General features: G+C 43.1%; 1 protein-coding gene across 5 annotated transcripts in view; it reads right to left on the bottom strand.

Moving 5' to 3' along the window:
• ALLC (allantoicase) overlaps positions 1-20,381 on the bottom strand; it is a 124,299-nt gene that overhangs the window by 89,725 nt on the left and 14,193 nt on the right. For all 5 annotated transcript variants that reach the window (XR_003855684.1, XR_003855685.1, XM_029595806.1 and 2 more), the window contains one exon: positions 17,892-18,024. Coding sequence is in view for 3 of the 5 variants with exons in the window: in XM_029595806.1 (XP_029451666.1) it covers positions 17,892-17,978 (87 nt within the window). In the remaining 2 variants the exon portion in view is untranslated. The remainder of the gene's footprint in view (positions 1-17,891; positions 18,025-20,381) is intronic.

The following is a 20,381-nucleotide window of genomic DNA, read 5'->3' as shown; positions in this document are numbered from 1 at the left end:
TTCATATACTTTCAGCTTTATCTAACACTTCCAGCTTACAAACAATAGTAGACTACCTTACCTCAGGACAGTGTACTCACAAACCTTCACCAGAGAGGAGACGCCGGGCCTCCGGATCCCAAATGGGCTTACAGCAGACTTATTCCCCTCTACCCACACGGCTCTCTCCCACTGTGGGAATAAAGGTAGACCAGGCTAGATACCTGCTCCTGCACAGGTTAAGAAGGGGAAATAGGGCCACTTCTTCACACACTGTAACTGAGCAAATGTCCCCACCCTTTTGAAGTATATATATGAAAAACCAGCACTGGGGTGGCTAGGAGTGGAGTAGATAGTTATGGAACTATGTAGGTCAGAGTTTGTTTTCAAAAAGAAACCTTTAAACTCCTGCAAATTGAGGAAAGAAATATATATAACTGACAAGTAACACTGCTTTACTCATAGTATTTGAATATTCACAGTTAAAATATCTCAGTTTTTGGCAGGGAGGTGGGGGCTTGGTTTAATTTTTGTTCTCACTCATATACTGCCATTTGTATCCTACCTGTGTTCCTTCCTGAAATCAGCAATTCAAACTTGGGCTGTTTGCAAAGGGAAGAAAAAGGATAGCAACAACAAAGCACCACTACTGTGCAAATGTACCGTGTTATAAATCAAATATGGATTTTAATTTTCCAAACATATCGAAACATTATCCCTCAAATTCATTAGTGAATAAACCTGGGTGTTATAAAAGTTAGGGGAAAACTATAGGAAAAATAATTTTCTTGCAAGTTACAGTGCATGTAGTGCAAAATGAGTGAGAAAAGAGATTGTTTAGCTCCTGCTCCTAAGGCAGAACTAAGAATATTTCAATAATTTTCCCTGTTCCCCAAAGAAAGATAAGAAACTATGGGGGTCATTTATCAAAATGCGCTAAGGCGTTTTCGCATGCATTAAGGGCTTATCGCATGCGAAAAGCCCCGTTAACGCATGCGATAGGCCCTTAACGCATGCGAAAATGCCTTACCGCATTTTGATAAATGACCCCCTTGGTTTGCTTCAGACTCTCAAATTCATCAGTGGCGCTAGTGAGCACAGATCTGGGATTTATGATGTACATCAAGAACATTTTTGAAATTATAAATGTGTTTATAAAACAAAATAAAAAGCATGTTCATCAAAACCAGCATCCCTGTTATGCTAGGAAATCAGACACGTGAACCTTGTTTATCTGTTTAATGTCCTTGCCCTATATAACTTCTGATGCTTATTTATAGTATTTCTAACTAAATAATTTTTTTAAAACAATTGACTAAGATTTTGAAACATTTCAATTCACTGAACATAATAGAGTTATGAACTAGAGAAGACATTCTGAGACATCATTTCAGATCTCTTCTGCTATTTCACATTACTCTTAGCAAATTATTTTATTTATTTATTATTTTTATATACTGACATTTGATCTCAATTGAAATATCACACTGGTTTACATTCAGGTACTGTTGGTATTTCCCTATCCCCAGAGGGCTTACAATCTAAGTTTTGTACCTGAGGCAATGGAGGGTAAAGTGACTTGCCCAAGGTCACAAGGAGAGACAGCAGGACTTGAAGCCTGGTCTCCTGCTTCATAGTCCACTGCTCTAACCACTAGGCTATTCCTCCTCCCCTTTTTTTATTATCTCTTATCTATCTATATCTAGATAGATAAGATATATATATATATATATATATATAGATATATATAGATATAGATATATATATCTAGATAGATATAGATATATATTTCAGGTAATTCAGTATAACTGGATGAAAAGAGACATTTTTATTTCATTTTTTTTGACGTTGTCATGCAATAAAAGTAACATATTTGATATTAAATCATGTACTTCAGAGCTGGCTGCATTTATCTTTCTGAAGTATTAAATTGCAAATCATATCTGGATCGTGTTGAGCTGAATTATGCTACTTAAATTATATGGTTATTTTATTACAATTAAAAGAATGTTCAATGAAGCCATACTGATAGGTCACATAGACAGGCATGTGCCTAATCAGAAGGTATTTCTTGATCTCAAACTTTTGTAAAGTCCATGAGCCACTAGATGGCAATGGATACACAGGAACCTACCACTCTTTTCCTTTTTGCTGCTTGTTTAAGAAGCTGGGCCTCCTCATACCTCTGTTAGCAAATGTCATTTTCCTTTGCCATTCTTCCTCATCCCAATCCAAGTTTTATCATCTTTTTCTAGTTTTGTTTCGTCAGTTTTCCTTTTTGCCAAAGCTTTTTGCATAGACTATCAGTTTTTATTGAAATGTATATGTCAAGATCCTTGCATAGCATTAAGTAATTGTTTTCAGAGTTTTATTGATAATCTATAAAAGAAAAGCAGGACTTGGGGTGGGTAAGAAGTAGGGATCAAGGACACCCTATCATAGCCAAGTATTTCCTCCTGCCTTAGAGGCCAGAAGTGAATTTACTTGCAAGAGTCAGGAAGATGACTAAGCTGGTGAAACTACTATAGAATTACTGTTTAAAGGAGCACCAGCAGGAGTTCATCCGCAATTTTCAGGAGAATGCACCAGTTCTTGAACTTTTGAAGGAATTCTACACAATATTAATCAGGTACCAATACAGGGAAAGTCCCAGTGGGAAGAATCTCTCTAAAGAGTACCCTACTAGGAGTGGGAGAAGTGCTTCTGTGACTGTGTATTGGATTTTTTTTTTTTTTTTTTTTAAATCTATGAATTGCGCTAGAAAGGAAAATTGATTCTTAACTGCTAATTTCCGTTCTTGAAGTACCCCAGATCAGTCCAGACAAGATGGAGGCAAAGAACTAAAAACTTTGAGGCACTGCTACATAACCAAGAGTTATGTAGCAGGGCAACCAATAAAAACTTTCTGAAGGACTTTCGGCTATCCTCTTCCTTTATTCCTCTCCACATAACCAAGAGTGCCACCTGCAGTCCCTCAGTATTGACCTGTACCCAAGCCAACTACAGAGTAACAACTCCTCAACAACCCCCTAAATAAGAGTGAACACCAAATTCAAACGTTGGAGCCCCCCCAAACAGAAAAAACACATCAACCCAAGGGCCTAACCACAACCTGGCAAAAGTCTTTAGGTTCTATATACATTCATTCTGATAGTTCTTCCCAGTAAGCATGCCAGAACACGGACTTGCCATAACGGTCTTGAGAATATTAAGGGGCTAGGTCTCTGGACTGATCTGTGGTACTTCAGGAACAAACATTAGCAGGTAAGAACCATTTTCCTTTTCTGTTCATACCCCAGATCAGTCCAGACAAGTGGGATGTACCAAAGCACCCCTACACAGGGCAGGCCCGCGAAAGACCCTCTCTCAACACACTTTCGCCAAAGGTCGGCTCTCCTGGAGCCTGAATATCTAAACAGTAATGGAAAGATAAAGTGTGAAGAGAAGACCATGTCACCACTCTACAAATCTCCTGCGGTGACACTAACTGACACATGAGCCGTGATGCTTCCTATGCTCTAGTAGAATGCACATGCAACCCCTCTGGAATTCTTCTCCCCTTACAAATATGTGCCAAAACAATAACTTCCTTCAGCCAATGCACTATCGTGCCCTTGGAAGCCTTGCATCCATTTCAGGCACCTCCAAACAATATAAACAAACAATCCAACTGCCAAAAACTGTTTGTGACCTTTGCCTCCAGATACTCAGCAGACCAATTCAGGAAGGCAGGAGCTCCACAGTCTGATTCAGGTGAAACGAAGATACCACCTTAGATAGGAATGTAGGTACTGAGGGCAAAGACACCCCCCCCCAACCAAAATCTTCAGAAATGGTTCCCTACAGGACAAAGCCTGCAGCTCCAACATCCTTCTGAATGAACAAATTGCCACCATAAAATACCACCTTCAGTGTGAGGTCCTTTAATGACACCTTCCTCAATGGTTCAAAACAGAAGCCCATGAAGCACCCACAAGACCAAGTTTAAACTCCATGCCAGACTCAAATCTATTCACCAGCGGCTGCAGATGCTTGACCCCCTTCAAAAACCTCACAACTTCTGTATGTGAGGCGAATTACTTTTTCCATGTATACCTCTAAGACACCCCAAAGCTGCCACCTGAACCCGCAAGGAATTGTAAACTAAACTCTTGAAAATCATGAGCCCAGAGTATCCTTTTTATCGCAAGCGCTTGCTCTCAAAAGTCAAGTCGCAAGACAAAAGTGATCCGTGTGATCCAAGAAAATAGGACCTTGCTTTAACAGCCCCTGCAAATGAGCCAATCTCAGGGACCCGTCAATTGCGTGCTGAACCAGATCCGCGAACCACAGATGACGCAGCCTCTCCTCCACCCCCAGTACAACCTGACCCGGATGCCTCTCGATGCGCCTAAACACTCGATCTACTAACGGTCACGGAGGGAACACGAATAGCAGGATCCTTGTTGACTATGAAAGAACCCAAGCATTTATGCCCTCGGCTGTGACCTATCATCTGTGGCTGAAGAAACTTGCTTCCTTGGCATTGCTCCTTGACGCCATCAGATCCAGATGGGGGACTGTCTCAACGAGACTGGATAAGGCCGAAGGCCTCCTTCAACAGCTCCCATTCTCCTGGGTCCAACTGTTGCCTGCTGAGATAGTCTGCTTGCACATTGTCCACTCGCTGCTCACAGGCTTAGTGCCAAGACTTCAAACATCCTCTCCCGATAAATCTCTAGTTTACAATCCTCTGCATCCTTTAATGCTGAAAAACCTGCAACCAGAATGGTTGACTTGGTAGTGACTGCCGAGATTGAAGCATGCACCTTCAGCATTACCATCAGCTGCAGGATATCCTCCGCGGGATGGGCTCCACTCGCGGCCCCACATGGCTGCTCTTTGCCAACCCGTAATGGCTGGCACCCTAGGCGACCACCTAGTTCGCCTATTGGAAAGTGCCGGCCCTGCCCCCAACACACACACATATTTTATTAAACTTGAAAAACAATTCTAAAACCATTTTACTGTCTATAAAGTATAAAATATAGTCAATGACACACAAAAAGCATGGCCCAATAAATTCTAAAAAGCTATAATCACTAGCCATTATCTGTGTTTTGAATGGTAAAATCTGTTTATACTGTTTTTCTTCTATTACTTGTTTGATCGTGTATTTTTAGCATAGATTTTAATCCTCCTAATTTGGCAATGGTTATAACATAATTGTCTCCCCAGTGCAGTCAGGTAGCAGAGCATTAACCTCCCCCACACCTCCCATTTGGTATAGATTCTCAATCCCAATCACAAGGCCACAAAGGGAGCATCCTCTACTCAGACCCTGCATTTGGATCTTACCAGGGCTTTTTTTCAGAGGATTCAGGCTGGTACTGAGTACTGACACCTTTTCCTCTGCCTGCTTGCATTGCTCTGTGGTCCTTCATACAGGGCCAGTGCTAGTTTTTCTGCTGCACTCTGCGAAAAATTACTGTGCTGTCCTCTCCCCCCCCCCCCCCCCCCCCCCCCAATTCATTTAGTGCCTGTCCCGGGCCCATCAAATAAAGCCCAGCTCTGACCTACAATCTATATTTTTAAAAACTGGCAAGCGCCCCCCCCGCGCCCAGAACCCATGAATAAGGAAGTATATTAGGTACCCTAGGTAAACCTTACAGCCTTGCACACATACTACCCCCCCCCCTCCACACACACACACACACACACACACACACACACTCCTCCATCCTTTACAACTCATGCAAATTATGCATTTATAACAAATTTTACATGAAAAAGAACATTCAAGAGTAGAGTCTTCTGAGGCAAACATATCACTTACAACATGCATATTATATTTACATGCACTCCAGTAGTGCCAACAGAAAACTCTGCAAAAAAGACACTTTGAGCTCCTATGGATTTAGACTTTTTGTAATGCGTGCTGGGTGATGGCTTGGCCCTCAGAAAGCCATGAATAAACAGAATTACCATTATAATATAGTAAACCTCCAATACCAAAATAAGATGTGGTAGGCCTGATTGACAAACTGAAGAGTAGTATATCACTTGGACCAGATGGAATACACCCCAGGGTTCTGAAATTAAATTTCAGACCTATTTCAATTAATTTGTAACCTATCATTAAAATCATCTGATGAACCTGAAGATTGGAAGATGGCCAATGTAATTCCTATATTTAAAAAGTGATCCAGGGGTGATCCAAGAAACTATAGACTGGTGAGCCTGATTTCAGTGCCGGGAAAAATCATGGAAACTATTATAAAGAATAAAATCACAACACATTTATGTAGAAATGGCTTGTCTCACAAATCTACATTTTTTTGAAGGGGTGAATAAACATGTGGACAAAGGTGAACCAGCAGATGTGTATGTATTTGGATTTTCATGAGGCGTTCGACAATGTACAGCATGAGAGGCTTCTAAGAAAACTAAAAAATGGGTTAGGAGGCGATGTCCTTTTATGGACTGCAAGCTGGTTAAAAGGCAGGAAACAGAGAGTAGGATAAAATGGTCAGTTTTCACAGTGGAAAAAGGTAAACAGTGGAATGCCTCAAGGATCTGTACTTGGAGCGGTGCTTTTAAATATATTTATAAATTATTTGGAAAGGGGTACGAAGAGTGAGGTGATCAAATTTGCAGATGACACAAAATTATGCAGAGTAGTTAAATTTCAAGTGGATTGTGATGAATTGCAGGAGGACCTTGCGAGACTGGAAGATTGGGCTTCCAAATGGCAGATGAAATTTAACATTGACAAGTGCAACGTGATGCATATAGGGAAAAATAACCCTTGCTGTAGTTACACAATCTTAGGTTCTATCTTAGGAGTTACCACCCAGGAAAGAGATCTACACATTATAGTGGATAATACATTGAAATCATTAGCTCAGTGTGCCGTGGTGATCAAAAAAGCAAACAGACTGTTAGGAATTATTAGGAAGGGAATGGCAAATAAAACACAGGATGTCATAATGCCTCTGTATCGATCCATGGTGAGACCGCACCTTGAATATTGTGTGCAATTCTGGACACCGCATCTCAAAAATGATATAGCTGCACTGGAGAAAGTGCAGAGAAGAGCGACCAAAATGATAAGGGGCACGGAATAGCTGCCCTATAAGGAAAGGCTAAAGAATTTGGGGCTGTTCAGTTTGTAGAAGAGACTACTGAGGGGGGATATGATAGAAGTCTACAAAATCGTGAAAGGACTTGAACAAGTTAATGTAAATTGGTTATTTATTCTCTCAGATAATAGAAGGACCAGAGGGCACTCCATGAAGTTAGCAAGTAGCTCATTTAAAACAAATTGAAGAAAATTCTTTTTCACTCAGCGCATAGTTAAGCTCTGGAATTCATTTCCAGAGAATGAGGTTACAGCAGTTAGTGTAACTGTGTTTAAAAAAGGTTTATATAAATTCCTAGGGGGAAAATCCATAAACTGCTGTTACGGTAATTAATAAGCAATAGTAGCTTGTGATTTATCTAAAGTTTAGGTACTTGCCAGGTACTTGTGACTTGGATTGGCCACTGTTGGAAACAGGATACTGGGCTTGATGAACCTTTGGTCTGACCCAATATGACATATCTTATGTACTTATGTTCACTTTGACTCCCGCAGGGCAGGGCTATTCTCTGATGGCTAAGAGTTTGGCAGGATCCATCTTCAAACCCCTTGCGGAGATGATATAGCCAAGGAAGGGTAACTCTGACTGTTCAAAGGAACATTTCTCCAATTTTGCATATAGCTTGTTTTCACAAGGTCGCTGGATGAAATACTCACCTGCGAATAGTGTTGTGGAAGAGTCCTGGAGAAAATTAGGATATCATCAAAATAAAGCAGGACACACGTCTGCAGGAGATCCCTGAAAACATTGTTTATAACATTTTGGAAAAGCACTGGAGCATTGGACGTTAGAAATGTGCATTCGTTTTTCACAAATTAGACAATTTCAACAAAATTTTCTAATTCATAATGGTTCATGGGAACCGAAAAACAAACAGAATTTTCACAAAATTTCAGAAAAATTTGTAGTTCGTGTTAGTACGCGGTAACGGGAGCTAGCGCGCACTAACATTTCAGTACCCGAGAAAAATTAAATTTCCTGCGGGGACCTGGAAACGAAGCCCGAACCGATAGGGCTTAACGATGCACAATTCTATTGGACATCCCAAAGGGCATGTCTAGGTATTCTTTCTTGTGTTAAATGCAGTCTTCCATTCATCCCCTATCTGATTCTTACCAGATTATAAACTCTCTAAAGGTCCAGCTTAGTGAAAATTTTAGCCCCCCTGGAGCCAGTCAAAGAGTTTAGAAATAAGGGGTAATGGATATTTGTTCTTAATATTCAGGCCATGGCAGTCAAACTAGGGTCTAAGGAACCCATCCTTTTTGATGATAAGAATCAGGCTCCTATAGGTGATGAGGGGCGGATGAACCCTCTTTCTAGGTTCTTTGATATACTGTGACATGGACTGAGTCTCCAGCACAGAGAGCAGATAAACCCTTCCACGAGGCAGCATTTTTCCAGATTGGACATCTATGGGACAATCATAGAGGGGGGAGGGTCTCTGCTTGCTTTTTACTAAATATATCTAGGTAGGCTGCATAGGCCCGAGGAAGACTGGGAGGTATTGAGAGATCCGAAAGTGCAATGGTGGTAGGTGGGACAACTGAACTGAGGCAATGCTGGAAGTAATATGGGCTCCAAGACTGAATGTCCTCAGTAGACCAGTTCACAGCAGGACCATGTTGCTGGAGCCAAAGTAAGCCCAGATGACCATCTGAGAACATAAAAGAGATCTGTTTGTGATACAGGAGGCCCACCCTGAGAGTCATGGATTGGGTCATAGCCATAATACTTGCAACAGTGTTTAAACTGCTGCAACAGAATGGGCCACAATACTTGAACTCTCTTTTGATTCCATATCTTCTGCAAAGAAATCATTGTTCTTGTAATAACAACTTGCTAGGTATTCCTACAGTTAAGATAACACACCTTAGTAGAATGAGAAGCTGAACCTTTGTTCTTACTGGGCCAGTATGTTGGAATGCCCTGACAAACTATAAGAGGGAGATTAACGACATGATGGACTTTAGGAAGCAACTAAAATCCATTCGTTATAAAGAAGCTTTTAAGTAAAGATGTTGATGGTAGTAATATAGGTGTTTTTCTTTATGTTTGTTTTTTATTTCAATTTGATGTCATTTTAACTGTATTTTATTAATTGTTTTAATGATGTTTTTGATTGTTTTACTTATTGTTATTCACCTAGCACAATTTTGTTATAGGCAGAAGATAAATATTTGTATAAATAAATAAATATTCCTGGGCAGCAGCTCTCCATAAATCAAAGAAATGGGCTGGGCAGTGAATCCACTGGAATGGCAAGACAGTAGACCTGAGTTTCCTCAATGAAATTTCTTGCTGCTCCTGAATCAAGGAAGGCTTCAATCAGAATCTCCTGGATGCCAGTTTGGAGATAAATAGGCAAGATCATCTGAGAAAGGGGAGTTTTCTGAAGGGACCTAGGGCTGCCTCCCCAGCCAGCCCTAGGGACTAGAATTTTACGGCTTAAAGGAACATGTGGTGATGTGATGCCCAGAGGCAACACAATAAAGACAAGTTCAGAAGCTAATGTTGATGGCTTTCATCATCTGTCAGATGGGAGCAACCCATTTGTAGTTATAGGATTCGATTAGATTAGAGAAATGGAGGCACTACCCCGAGGAGCGGGGAGGTGCAGATTAAAGTCACTCGTGTAGAATGTAGGCACTGCCCTGAGGAGCGAGGAAGCGCAGGTACGGTCACTGGTGTAGACTCTGCGCCGAGGAATGAGGAAATGCAGAGTCGAGTCTCCAAAGCAGTAAGGCAGTTCCGAGTGACAACCCCGAGGAGCAGGGAGGCCGGCAGGCAGGGCCTCTGGAAGGCGCAGGGCTAGCCCGAGGAGCGGGGAAAACCTGGAGACAAGGTCTCCCACTGGAGCGCAAGCAGGCCCCTGAGGAGCAGGTACCCGAGCCAGAGTCCAGAGCCGCAGGGAGATCTGATACAGGAACCACAGGTCCGAGGAGACAGGAGCACGTACCAGTAGCGAAGGAACTCATTGCCAAGTCAGCTAGCAAGGGGCAAAGGCGGTGCTTAAGAATCCCAACCTTATGATGTCATCAGTCGGGGACACCCCTGAGGTTCTCGCCATTGGGCCTTCAAAGGGAGGTCTGGTGGAGTGCATGCGAGCCTAGGAAGGCCCGGAATCAGCGTGGGTGGTGGTGGCGGCGTCCTGCCCGCCATGAAGGACCCTGAGAACCTGGAGGAATGTGGCGGCAGGGGCTAGCCCCAGCCACGAGCAGGCCCAGAGAGGAGAGCAGGGCAGCACGTGATGATGGCTGTTGTGCCACAGGACTAGGTCTTCTGCCTAGCCAACCACATCCCCCTTGGTTTGAGCCTGCAGGTTCTGATGGCTGGCAGGACATTCCTGGCCTGGTGTGAACGTGGTGGCGATAGGCACAGTTGGTAAGCCAAATGAGGTTGAAGCCAGCAGTAAGCAGAGTGAGGTCAAAGTCCTGTCCAAGATCAGAGCAGACTAAGAGTAAAGCGAGGTCTAGAACCAATCCAAAGTAGAAAGGAAAGTCGAATTCCAGGTTAAATCTAAGGGCAGAGCAGGCAGAAGGCAAGGTGAAGTCTAGGTCCAATCTGAAGTCAAGGCAAAGAGAATCAAGCCAGAAGGAGGGCACAGCAACACAAACAAAGGAAGAAGGCTAAAATGAGGCAGGGGTAGGACCAAGAGCAAGACCACATAGTGATAAACCAGGACCAGGCAGGAACCCATAGGAAAAGGAGCAGGCAGAAGGCAGGAATGCTGAAGCAACTAGCACTGCAGGAACACGGGAGACCTGTTGCGAAGGCGTCTGATAGTCGAGCAGCTGGCAATTAAATCCCCAGCCAGGTCAATGTCATCAAGCAGTGCCGTGGCAAAGTTTCCCACTTCAATGCTGGGAAAAATCATGGAAACTGTTATAAAGAATAAAATCATAAAACATTTAGATAGACGTGGTTTGATGGGACACAGCCAGCATGGATTTACCCAAGGGAAGTCTTGCCTGACAAATCTCCTACATTTTTTTGGAGGGGTGAATAAACATGTAGACAAAGGTAAAGAGGTAGATGTGGTGTATTTGGATTTTCAGAAGGTGTTGGACAAAGTTCCACAAGAGAGGCTTCTAAGAAAACTAAAAAATCATTGGGATAGGAGGCAATGTTCTTTTTTGGATTGCAAATTGGTTAAAAGACAGGAAACAGAGAGTAGGATTAAATGGTCAGTTTTCACAGTGGTAAAAGGTAAACAATGGAGTACCTCAGGGATCTGTACTTGGACAGATGCTCTTTAATATATTTATAAATGATCTGGAAATGGGTACGGTGACTGAGGTGATCAAATTTGCGGATGACACAAAATTATGCGAGTAGCTAAATCTCAAACGGATTAAGATGAATTGCAGGAAGATCTTGCAAGACTGGAGGATTGGACTTCCAAATGGCAGATAAAATATAATGTGGACAAGTGCAAAATGATGCATATAGGGAGAAATAACCCTTGCTGTAGTTACACAATGTTAGGTTCTATCTTAGAAGTTACTACCCAGGAAAGAGATCTAGGCATCATAGTGGATAATAGTGGAAATTGTTGACCCAGTGTAATGTGGTGATCAAAAAAGCAAACAGAATGTTAGGAATTATTAAGAAGGGAATAAGAACATAAGAAATTGCCATACTGGGTCCATCAAGCCCAGCATCCTGCTTTCAACAGAGACCAAACCAGGCCACAAGAACCTGGCAAGTACCCAAACACTAAGAAGATCACATGCTACTGATGCCAGAAATAGCAGAGGCCATTCCCTAAGTCAACTTGATTAATAGCAGTTAATGGACTTCTCCAACAAGAACTGACCCAAACTTTTTTTAAACCCAGCTACACTAACTTCACTAACCACATCCTCTGACAACAAATTCCAGAGCTTAATTGTGCACTGAGTGAAAAAGAATTTTCTCCAATTAGTCTTAAATGTGCTACTTGCTAACTTCATGGAGTGCCTCCTAGACCTTCTATTATTCAAAAGTGTAAATAACTGATTCACATCTACTCGTCCAAGACCTCTCATGATTTTAAAGACCTCTATCATATCCCCCCTCAGCCATCTTTTCTACAAGCTGAACAGTCCTAACCTCTTCAACCTTTCCTCATAGGGGAGCTGTTCCATCCCCTTTATCATTTTGGTCGTCCTTCTCTGTACATTCTCCAGTGCAACTATATCTTTGAGATGCAGTGACCAGAACTGTACACAGTATTCAAGGTGCGGTCTCACCATGAAGCGATACAGAGGCATTATGACATTTTCTGTTTTATTAACCATTCCCTTCCTAATAATTCCTAACATTCTGTTTTCATTTTTGACTGCAGCGGTACACTGAGTCAACGATTTCAATGTATTATCCACTATGATGCCTAGATCTTTTTCCTGGGTGATAGCTCCTAATATGGAACCTAACATCATGTAACTACAGCAAGGGTTATTTTTCCCTATATGCAACACCTTGCACTTGTCCACATTAAATTTCATCTGCCATTTGGATGCCCAATCTTCCAGTCTCGCAAGATCCTCCTGCAATGTATCACAATCCGCTTGTGATTTAACTACTCAATAATTTTGTATCATCTGCAAATTTGATTATCTCACTCGTTGCATTCCTTTCCAGATCATTTATAAATATATTAAAAAGCAGTGGTCCAAGTTCAGATCCCTGAGACACTCCACTGTTTACCCTGGCCTTTTCCACTGAGAAAATTGACCATTTAATCCTACTCTCTGTTTCCTGTCTTTTAACCAGTTTGTAATCCACGAAAGGACATCACCTCCTATCCCATGACTTTTTAGTTTTCTTAGAAGCCTCTCATGAGGGACTTTGTCAAATGCCTTCTGAAAATCCAAATACACTTCATCTACCGGATCACCTTTATCCACATGTTTATTAACCCCTTCAAAAAAATGAAGTATATTTGTGAGTCAAGACTTTCCTTGGGTAAATCCATGTTGACTGTGTTCCATTAAACCATGTCTTTCTATATGCTCTGTGATTTTGATCTTTAGAATAGTTTCCACTATTTTTCCTGGCACTGAAGTCAAGCTCACTGGTCTATAGTTTCCTGGATCGCCCCTGTAGACCTTTTTAAATGTTGGGTTTACATTGGCCACCCTCCAGTCTTCAGGTAAAATAAATAAAATGGAGAATATCATAATGCCTCTGTTATGACCATCAGTCACAGACGGCTGCGACCGATTCAACTCACGTCACGTGCTGCCCTGCTCTCCTCTCCGGGCCTGCTCGTGGCTGGGGCTAGCCCCTGCCGCCACATTCCTCCAGGTTCTCAGGGTCCCTCATGGCGGGCAGGACGCCGCCACCACCACCCACGCTGATTCCGGGCCTTCCTAGGCTCGCATGCACTCCACCAGACCTCCCTTTGAAGGCCCAATGGCGAGAACCTCAGGGGTGTCCCCGACTGATGACATCATAAGGTTGGGATTCTTAAGCACCGCCTTTGCCCCTTGCTAGCTGACTTGGCAATGAGTTCCTTCGCTACTGGTACGTGCTCCTGTCTCCTCGGACCTGTGGTTCCTGTATCAGATCTCCCTGCGGCTCTGGACTCTGGCTCGGGTACCTGCTCCTCAGGGGCCTGCTTGCGCTCCAGTGGGAGACCTTGTCTCCAGGTTTCCCCCGCTCCTCGGGCTAGCCCTGTGCCTTCCAGAGGCCCTGCCTGCCGGCCTCCTTGCTCCTCGGGGTTGTCAATCGGAACTGCCTTACTGCTTTGGAGACTCGACTCTGCATTTCCTCATTCCTCGGCGCAGAGTCTACACCAGTGACCGTACCTGTGCTTCCTCGCTCCTCAGGGCAGTGCCTACATTCTATACGAGTGACTTTAATCTGCACCTCCCCGCTCCTCGGGGTAGTGCCTCCATTTCTCTACCAGAGATTCCATTGGGCACAGCCCTGCTCCTCGGGGTTGCTTACGTCACTACTTCAGAGATTCGACTCGGTCTTTCCCCGTTCCGCGGGACAGCCTACGTCATCACACCAGAGTCTCCTTCGCCACGCAGCCCTGCCCCTCGAGACTGCTTCTTTTGTGTACCTCCAAAAATCCTGTCTCGCACTTCCCGCTCCTCGGGGCCTGCCTAGCACCTCTCTCTTGGAGGTTCCTGCTCTGGTACTTGCATCTCCAGTTCTGCCTGTATACTGTGGGGTCCCTCCGAACTGTGTCTCTTATCCCGCTCCTCGGGATCCCCCAAAGTACTCTCTCTCTCTCTACTAGCTCCTGTGATCAAGTGGCTGTGACACAGGACGGTCTGTTCCTCTACTCACTACTGTATCTCTTGCTGCAGCTGACCTCGCCTCCAGACAGTGAGGACCTGTGGGGCTCCTCCCCGCAGATGGTATCAACCCTCAACTCAGGCCAAGGGTTCATGAAACCCATGAATCCTAACAGCCTCTGTATCTCTCCATGGTGAGACTACACCTTGAACACTGTGTGCAATTCTGGTTATCGCATCTCAAAAAGGATATAGCTGCACTGGAGAAAGTGCAGAGAAGGACAACCAAAATGATAAGGGGCATGGAATGGCTGCCCCTTGAGGAAAGGCTAAAGAAGTTAGGGCAGTTGAGTTTGGAGAAGAGACGACTGAGGCGGGATATGATAGAAGTCTACAAAATCATGAAAGGACTTGACAATTTAATGTAAATCGGTTATTTATTCTCTCAGATAATAGAAGGACCAGGGGGCATGCCATGAAGTTAGTAAGTAGCTCATTTAAAACAAATCAAAGAAAATTATTTTTCACTCAGCACATAGTTAAGCTCTGGAATTCATTGCGAGAGGATGTGATTACAGAAGTTAGTGTAACTGAGTTTTAAAAAAGTTTGGATAAGTTCCTAGAGGAAAAATCCATAAACTGCTATTACAGTAATTAATAAGCTATAGTAGCGTGTGATCCAGCTAATGTTTGGGTACTTGCCAGGTACTTGTGACTTGGATTGACCACTGTTGGAAACAGGATACTGGCTTGATGGACCCTTGGTCTGACCCAGTATGGCATATCTTATGTTCATGCTGTAGTGTGTGTGTTTGCATGCCTAGGGAGGCCATGGCTGTGCTGGGTGCATCCAGAGGGTGAGTGAGGCTAGCCATGGCATGGCTGCCAAAACCAACCCATCATTACAGCAGCGGGAGCTGGCCAGAATGCTCTTCACCACTTTCTGTCAGAGCTTTGGCTAGCCAGTGGCCATTATGGCCTTGGCCATAGGCACCTTTGTTCAAGGGCAGTGCCGCCAACCTATCCTATGAATACCTGACCCCTGGAGGGAGCTAGCAATGCAAGAGGAATGTAGGTTCGACTTTTCCCACTCCAGTCTCGTGTAGCAGTTTCTACCCCTGCCCACAGCATGGAGCCTCTTTCTTCTTCTGGCCCTGTGGCTGAAATCTGAGCTCTGTTTTTTGAACCATGAGCTCTAGATCTACAAAGCCCTGTGTGGTTCAAAAATCAGTTTTTTGTATGTGCAGTTTATAGGTATTGTTTGAACTGCATAGATTCAAACAGCTGAGATCCGATTTCAGCCATGAGGCTCAGAGAGGAAAAGAGGCACTGTGCAAGGGGCGGAAGCAGCCAGCCAGAGAGCTTCTTAGACAGGTTGAGCAAGGCAAAGAGGAGATGGAGATTTGGGGGGGGGGGGGGGAGAGCAGGGGAAGAACAGGGATTAGGTTGAAGAGCAGCGGAAGAATGTAGGCTCAGGAATTTGAGTAAGGGAAGATCAGGTAAAGAACGAGGACTAGTAGGGAGAGAGCAGGAGACAAACAGACCTGTCACTTGGACATGAGAGAAAGTAAGGGAAGAATGAGGGGAAGAACAGTCTTAATGGGGGGAGAGCAGGGGACAGTGGGAGCTGTCATTTGGGGATGGAAAGAGCAGGGGAAGAATGGGGCTGTCACTTGGAGAAGGGAAGAGCAGGGACAGAATGAGGGATTGGGACTGGCAGGAGAGCAGGGGGAAGAGCTTATGTCACTTGGAGATGGGGCAATACAGGGTCTGTGTACTGGAGGAGGGAGAGCAAGGGAAGAAGGGGAATTCATTGACTGATGAGGAGAGCAGGGACTCTGGAATTAGGGATAAGTGGGAGGGCAGGAAATCTGGGAGAGTGGGGGAGCAGAGCAGGGACTTGGCAATGCAGACATCAGGGACTTAGAGACTGAGCAGGGATCTGGGGCAGACATTACAGAATCTGCAATTGGGTGTGAGTGGGGGGGTATTAGATGGCCTGGGAAGGAATGAAGAAGGTTGTGAATGACCTGGAGTGCTAGAAAGGGAGTTGGGTGCTGTGAAGGTAAGAGAGAGTGGGAATTGTGCTTGGAAGGAAGTGAAAGAGGGGTAACAAGAGGCTCAGTAGGGGGTAAGTTACAGAAGGAAAGGGACAAGGAGAGAACGAGTGAAAGGAAGGAGCTTGGGCTGTGAAGGGAATTAAGACTGAGGAAGGTGGATCAGGGTTGGGGAGGGTGTGAGGAAAGAGGGTGGAAGTAGAGGTCTAGGGAGTGCATGAAAATGGGAAATAGGAGGCGAAGGAAGGTGGGAGACAAAGTGGAATGGGATGGGGTGAGGGTGGGAAACAGAAAGCTGGTAAGAAGAGAGGTACAAAGAGGGAAACTGAAGACTGGAGAATTAGAGAGGTGAAGATGAGGTGTAATGTAGCTATGAATGGATAGAAAGGTAGAGAAATGAGAAATGGAGAAAAAAAGATGAAAGGGAAAGATCAATGTGTGAGACAGATGTAGGAAAGGAAGAGAAGAAATAGAAAATGGAAAAGAGATCCTGGAAATAAACTTAGAAAACCAAAAAGAGAGACTAGGACCAAATAAAATGCTCACACAGCAAAAAAGTAGAAAAAGTCCTCTTTATTTACACTTTTTAGAGAGAGGAATGTGTCAGCTTTGAGAATGTGCATTTCTTATGTCTTTGTATTTTGCTCAGTATAAGTGGAAATGCTTTTCTATTTCTGTTTTTCTTTCTCCCATGTTGCACTGCTCATAATTCTGGCTTCTTGGGTTTCAATTTCAGTTTTTGTTGGCATGTTTCTGTTTCCAATTTGTAGTCCCTTTATTCTGTATTAGGTAAGGGTCAGCCTGAGCCTGTGTTCTGAACTCATGTTCTGTACAGGGCAAGGGCGCATTTTTTTTACTTGGCCATAGGTGCCAAATTTCCTAGCTATGTCTCTGCTTTCGGTTGTCTCTCTCTTCTCCAGCCTTCCTCCTTCAGGAGCAACTTTCAGCAGCGCTGTGACTTTCAGATTCATGGAGGACTCCCTTTAGCCACTGCTCTCACACTGGCGGCAATGGGAGAGCTGATTAAAATTGCTGCTGCTGCTACTACTGTTCCTGATCTCCCTTCTCCCTTGTGCTGCTGCAAGGAGCAGCCCTGCTGATTCCTGCCGCTTCGGCCTCCCCAAGTAGCTTTGAGGCAAAAATAAACAGTGGGACAAGCCCTCTCTCACAGGCTTATTAGGAGATATGGTGTTAAAACATTTTTTTTTTTGTATTTACACTTCTGAAATCTTTTTACAAAGATTTCACCTTTTCCTTGATCATTTGCATGCTTCATTGAGCCATACTGCTTAAAAAAAATGGTGGCAGGATTTTTCCCCATTGTATTTTAGGGCCTTTTTCCTCATTTTTCCTCCCACTTACCCTTTTACCAAAATGTAACCGAGGTCTATAAATTATAAGTTGAACTCTTTTCATTTTATCTTACAATATGCATATTTTTCATGCTCATACTAGGTTATTAAACCCACCAAACATAACACTCTGTTCCGGTCGTTATTTACCTTTCCTCCAACTGTTTCAGATGCCAAGTCATTCAGCTGTACAAAGTCCGGGGAAACTTGAGCTTTCTCTTCAGGTCCAGAAGCCATCTTTTTGTGCTTTTCAGAAATGATGCAAGAGGGAAAGGAATCCTTTCTGTGAACAAGAGAGAGAGTTTAAGTACAATTTGTACTACTCGTCCAATTTCATTAAATACATTACATTACTTAAAAATAATCTGCAGATTTGTTTCCTCAATTTTAACTTCCATGAAACAAACTCACCATTGTCATCAATGAATTAGGTTTTCATGGAAAAATTCATAGTATATTGTGCACTATAGACTTATTTTTATTATGAAAGGTTCTGTTTGAACCCTTTATTTGATTGTGCATCAAACAAGTAGTGGTATTTTAATATGTAAAGTTCCTCCATTCAGCAAATATTGCCAGATAGAAGATTTGAGTGGGGTCCTAAAGATTTTTACCAAAAACACAACATGGAACTTTTAGTAAATTTGGCCTGGTATAATTCATTTATTTCAATATTCAAAAGTCTCAAATAATTATTATATATTTGTATATAAAACAGTTTGATTATCATCAAATTATAATTAGGGTTTCTGATCCTAGGTCATGGAACCAAGAAGGCAGAAAATTACTTGAGATCTAATTCTCCGTGGAACGCAGGATCTGGTGCAAGGAGTAAAGGTTGTGGATCCGCATGGCAATAGTAATCACAATGCAATTAAATTTGACAAGTTACTAAAGGGTGAATACTAATGCAGCAGCATTTAACTTCAAAAAGGGAGACTACGATGGGAAACTACGATAAATTGAGGCCTCGGAAGCTTAAACTGGAAGCGGAGAAACAAAATTTGTAAGAAAAACTGCGGAAGAATGAATAGCACTGCTGTAGATTTATATTGCCTGTCATCTGATGGGAGAGAAGAAAATGAAAAAAATGGTGCAAGAGATAGACAAGAGAAAGGAATGAAGGGAGAAAGTGGTAGTCTTTTAACATAGAAACACAGAAATGACGGCAGAAGACGACCAAACAGCCCATCCATTCTGCCCAGCAAGCTTTCACACTTGTTTTTTTCTCATACTTTTCTATTACTCTTGGCCCTTAGTAACCTTTTGTTTCTATTTCCCTTCCACCCCTGCCTTAATGTAGAGAGCAGTGCTGCATCTAAGTGAAGTATCTAGCTTATTGGATTAGAGGTAGTAACTGCCGCAATAAGCAAGCTACTTCCACACTTGTTTGTTTACCCAGCCTGTGCAATTCAGTCCTTGTTGGTTGTCTGAATATAAATCCACTTTTCTTCATCCCCCCTGCCGTTGAAGCAGTGAAGTACGCTGCATATGTATTTCAAGTGAAGTATCAGGCTTAATTGATTCGGGGTAGTAACTGCCGTAACAAGCAAGCTACACCCATGCTTATTTGTTTACCCAGACTATATAATTCAGTCCTTGTTGGTTGCTGTCCGAATATAAATCATCTTTTCTTCATTTCCCCTGCCGCTGAAGCAGAGAGCTACGCTGGATATGCATTTTCTCATATATGCAAATTTGGATGACACAAGATTAGCGCAGACCCTTAACTTACATTTCTAAGATCATTTATATTTACTTAGCAATGTTATATAGAGAAAGTGTAAATTCCAGAGCATAGAATTGTTGTTATGCAAAATGCAAGAGTATTCTGGCCCTTGTGTAAACAGGTCTACTTCCAGCCAGCAACCCCCTGGGCCATTCTGCTTGTCATTGATCCTTAGTGGGATGTCTACAGGGGATTTTGGCAGAGTGGCTAGAACTAATCTTGTAAAGAAATGTTATCATCTTGCCACAGCCCTCTCATTGGAGATTGCTGCATATTAACTGGTGACCCCTCCCTCCCTTCTACAGAGTTAGTGTGGCATTTCATTATGTTCTGAAGTAGGAGGAGTGATTTTTGTAGTAGTTTAGGAAGCACAGAGATCAAATTGCTACAGTGTTGAGAAACCTAATGAATTGATTTAATTAACTTAAGACAACGCTAAGGGTCTTGGAAGATAACTTACCCCCCCCCCTCCTCCGTACACACACACACATACCTCATGTCAGGAAATCATGGAGACTCAGATGTATGTAAGGCTGAAAAGGTGTGTCCCTTGGGGGTCATCAAAAGGAACCCTAGCCCGGGCTTTGCATTAGTAACAGAAACAGATTCCTTTTTAAGTACTTTTCAGATCTACCAAATACCATCAGCGTCACACACACTATCACACCACATGGCCTAGAACTAGACCGTGCTCAGACACACAGTAAATTGGGTTGGATCAAGAACACTAAGCCTTGGGTGGCTGGACAGTACAGATATAATGGTAATCAAGGGTTACACAGGCAGTATAAAGTAGGACTATTCCATCTCGGAGGTGGCTGCATTTATATTTCTGAAATATTAGGATATTAATGGAGCATTTACTGGGCACATGTCCAAAGTGATACGACCTCCAGTCAGTATATGGCGCC

Source organism: Rhinatrema bivittatum, chromosome 3 (genome assembly GCF_901001135.1).
Source record: "Rhinatrema bivittatum chromosome 3, aRhiBiv1.1, whole genome shotgun sequence".
NCBI classification, from domain to species: domain Eukaryota; kingdom Metazoa; phylum Chordata; class Amphibia; order Gymnophiona; family Rhinatrematidae; genus Rhinatrema; species Rhinatrema bivittatum.
Note: the sequence above shows the minus strand (reverse complement) of the source record. Positions and strands in the feature narration are given on the sequence as shown.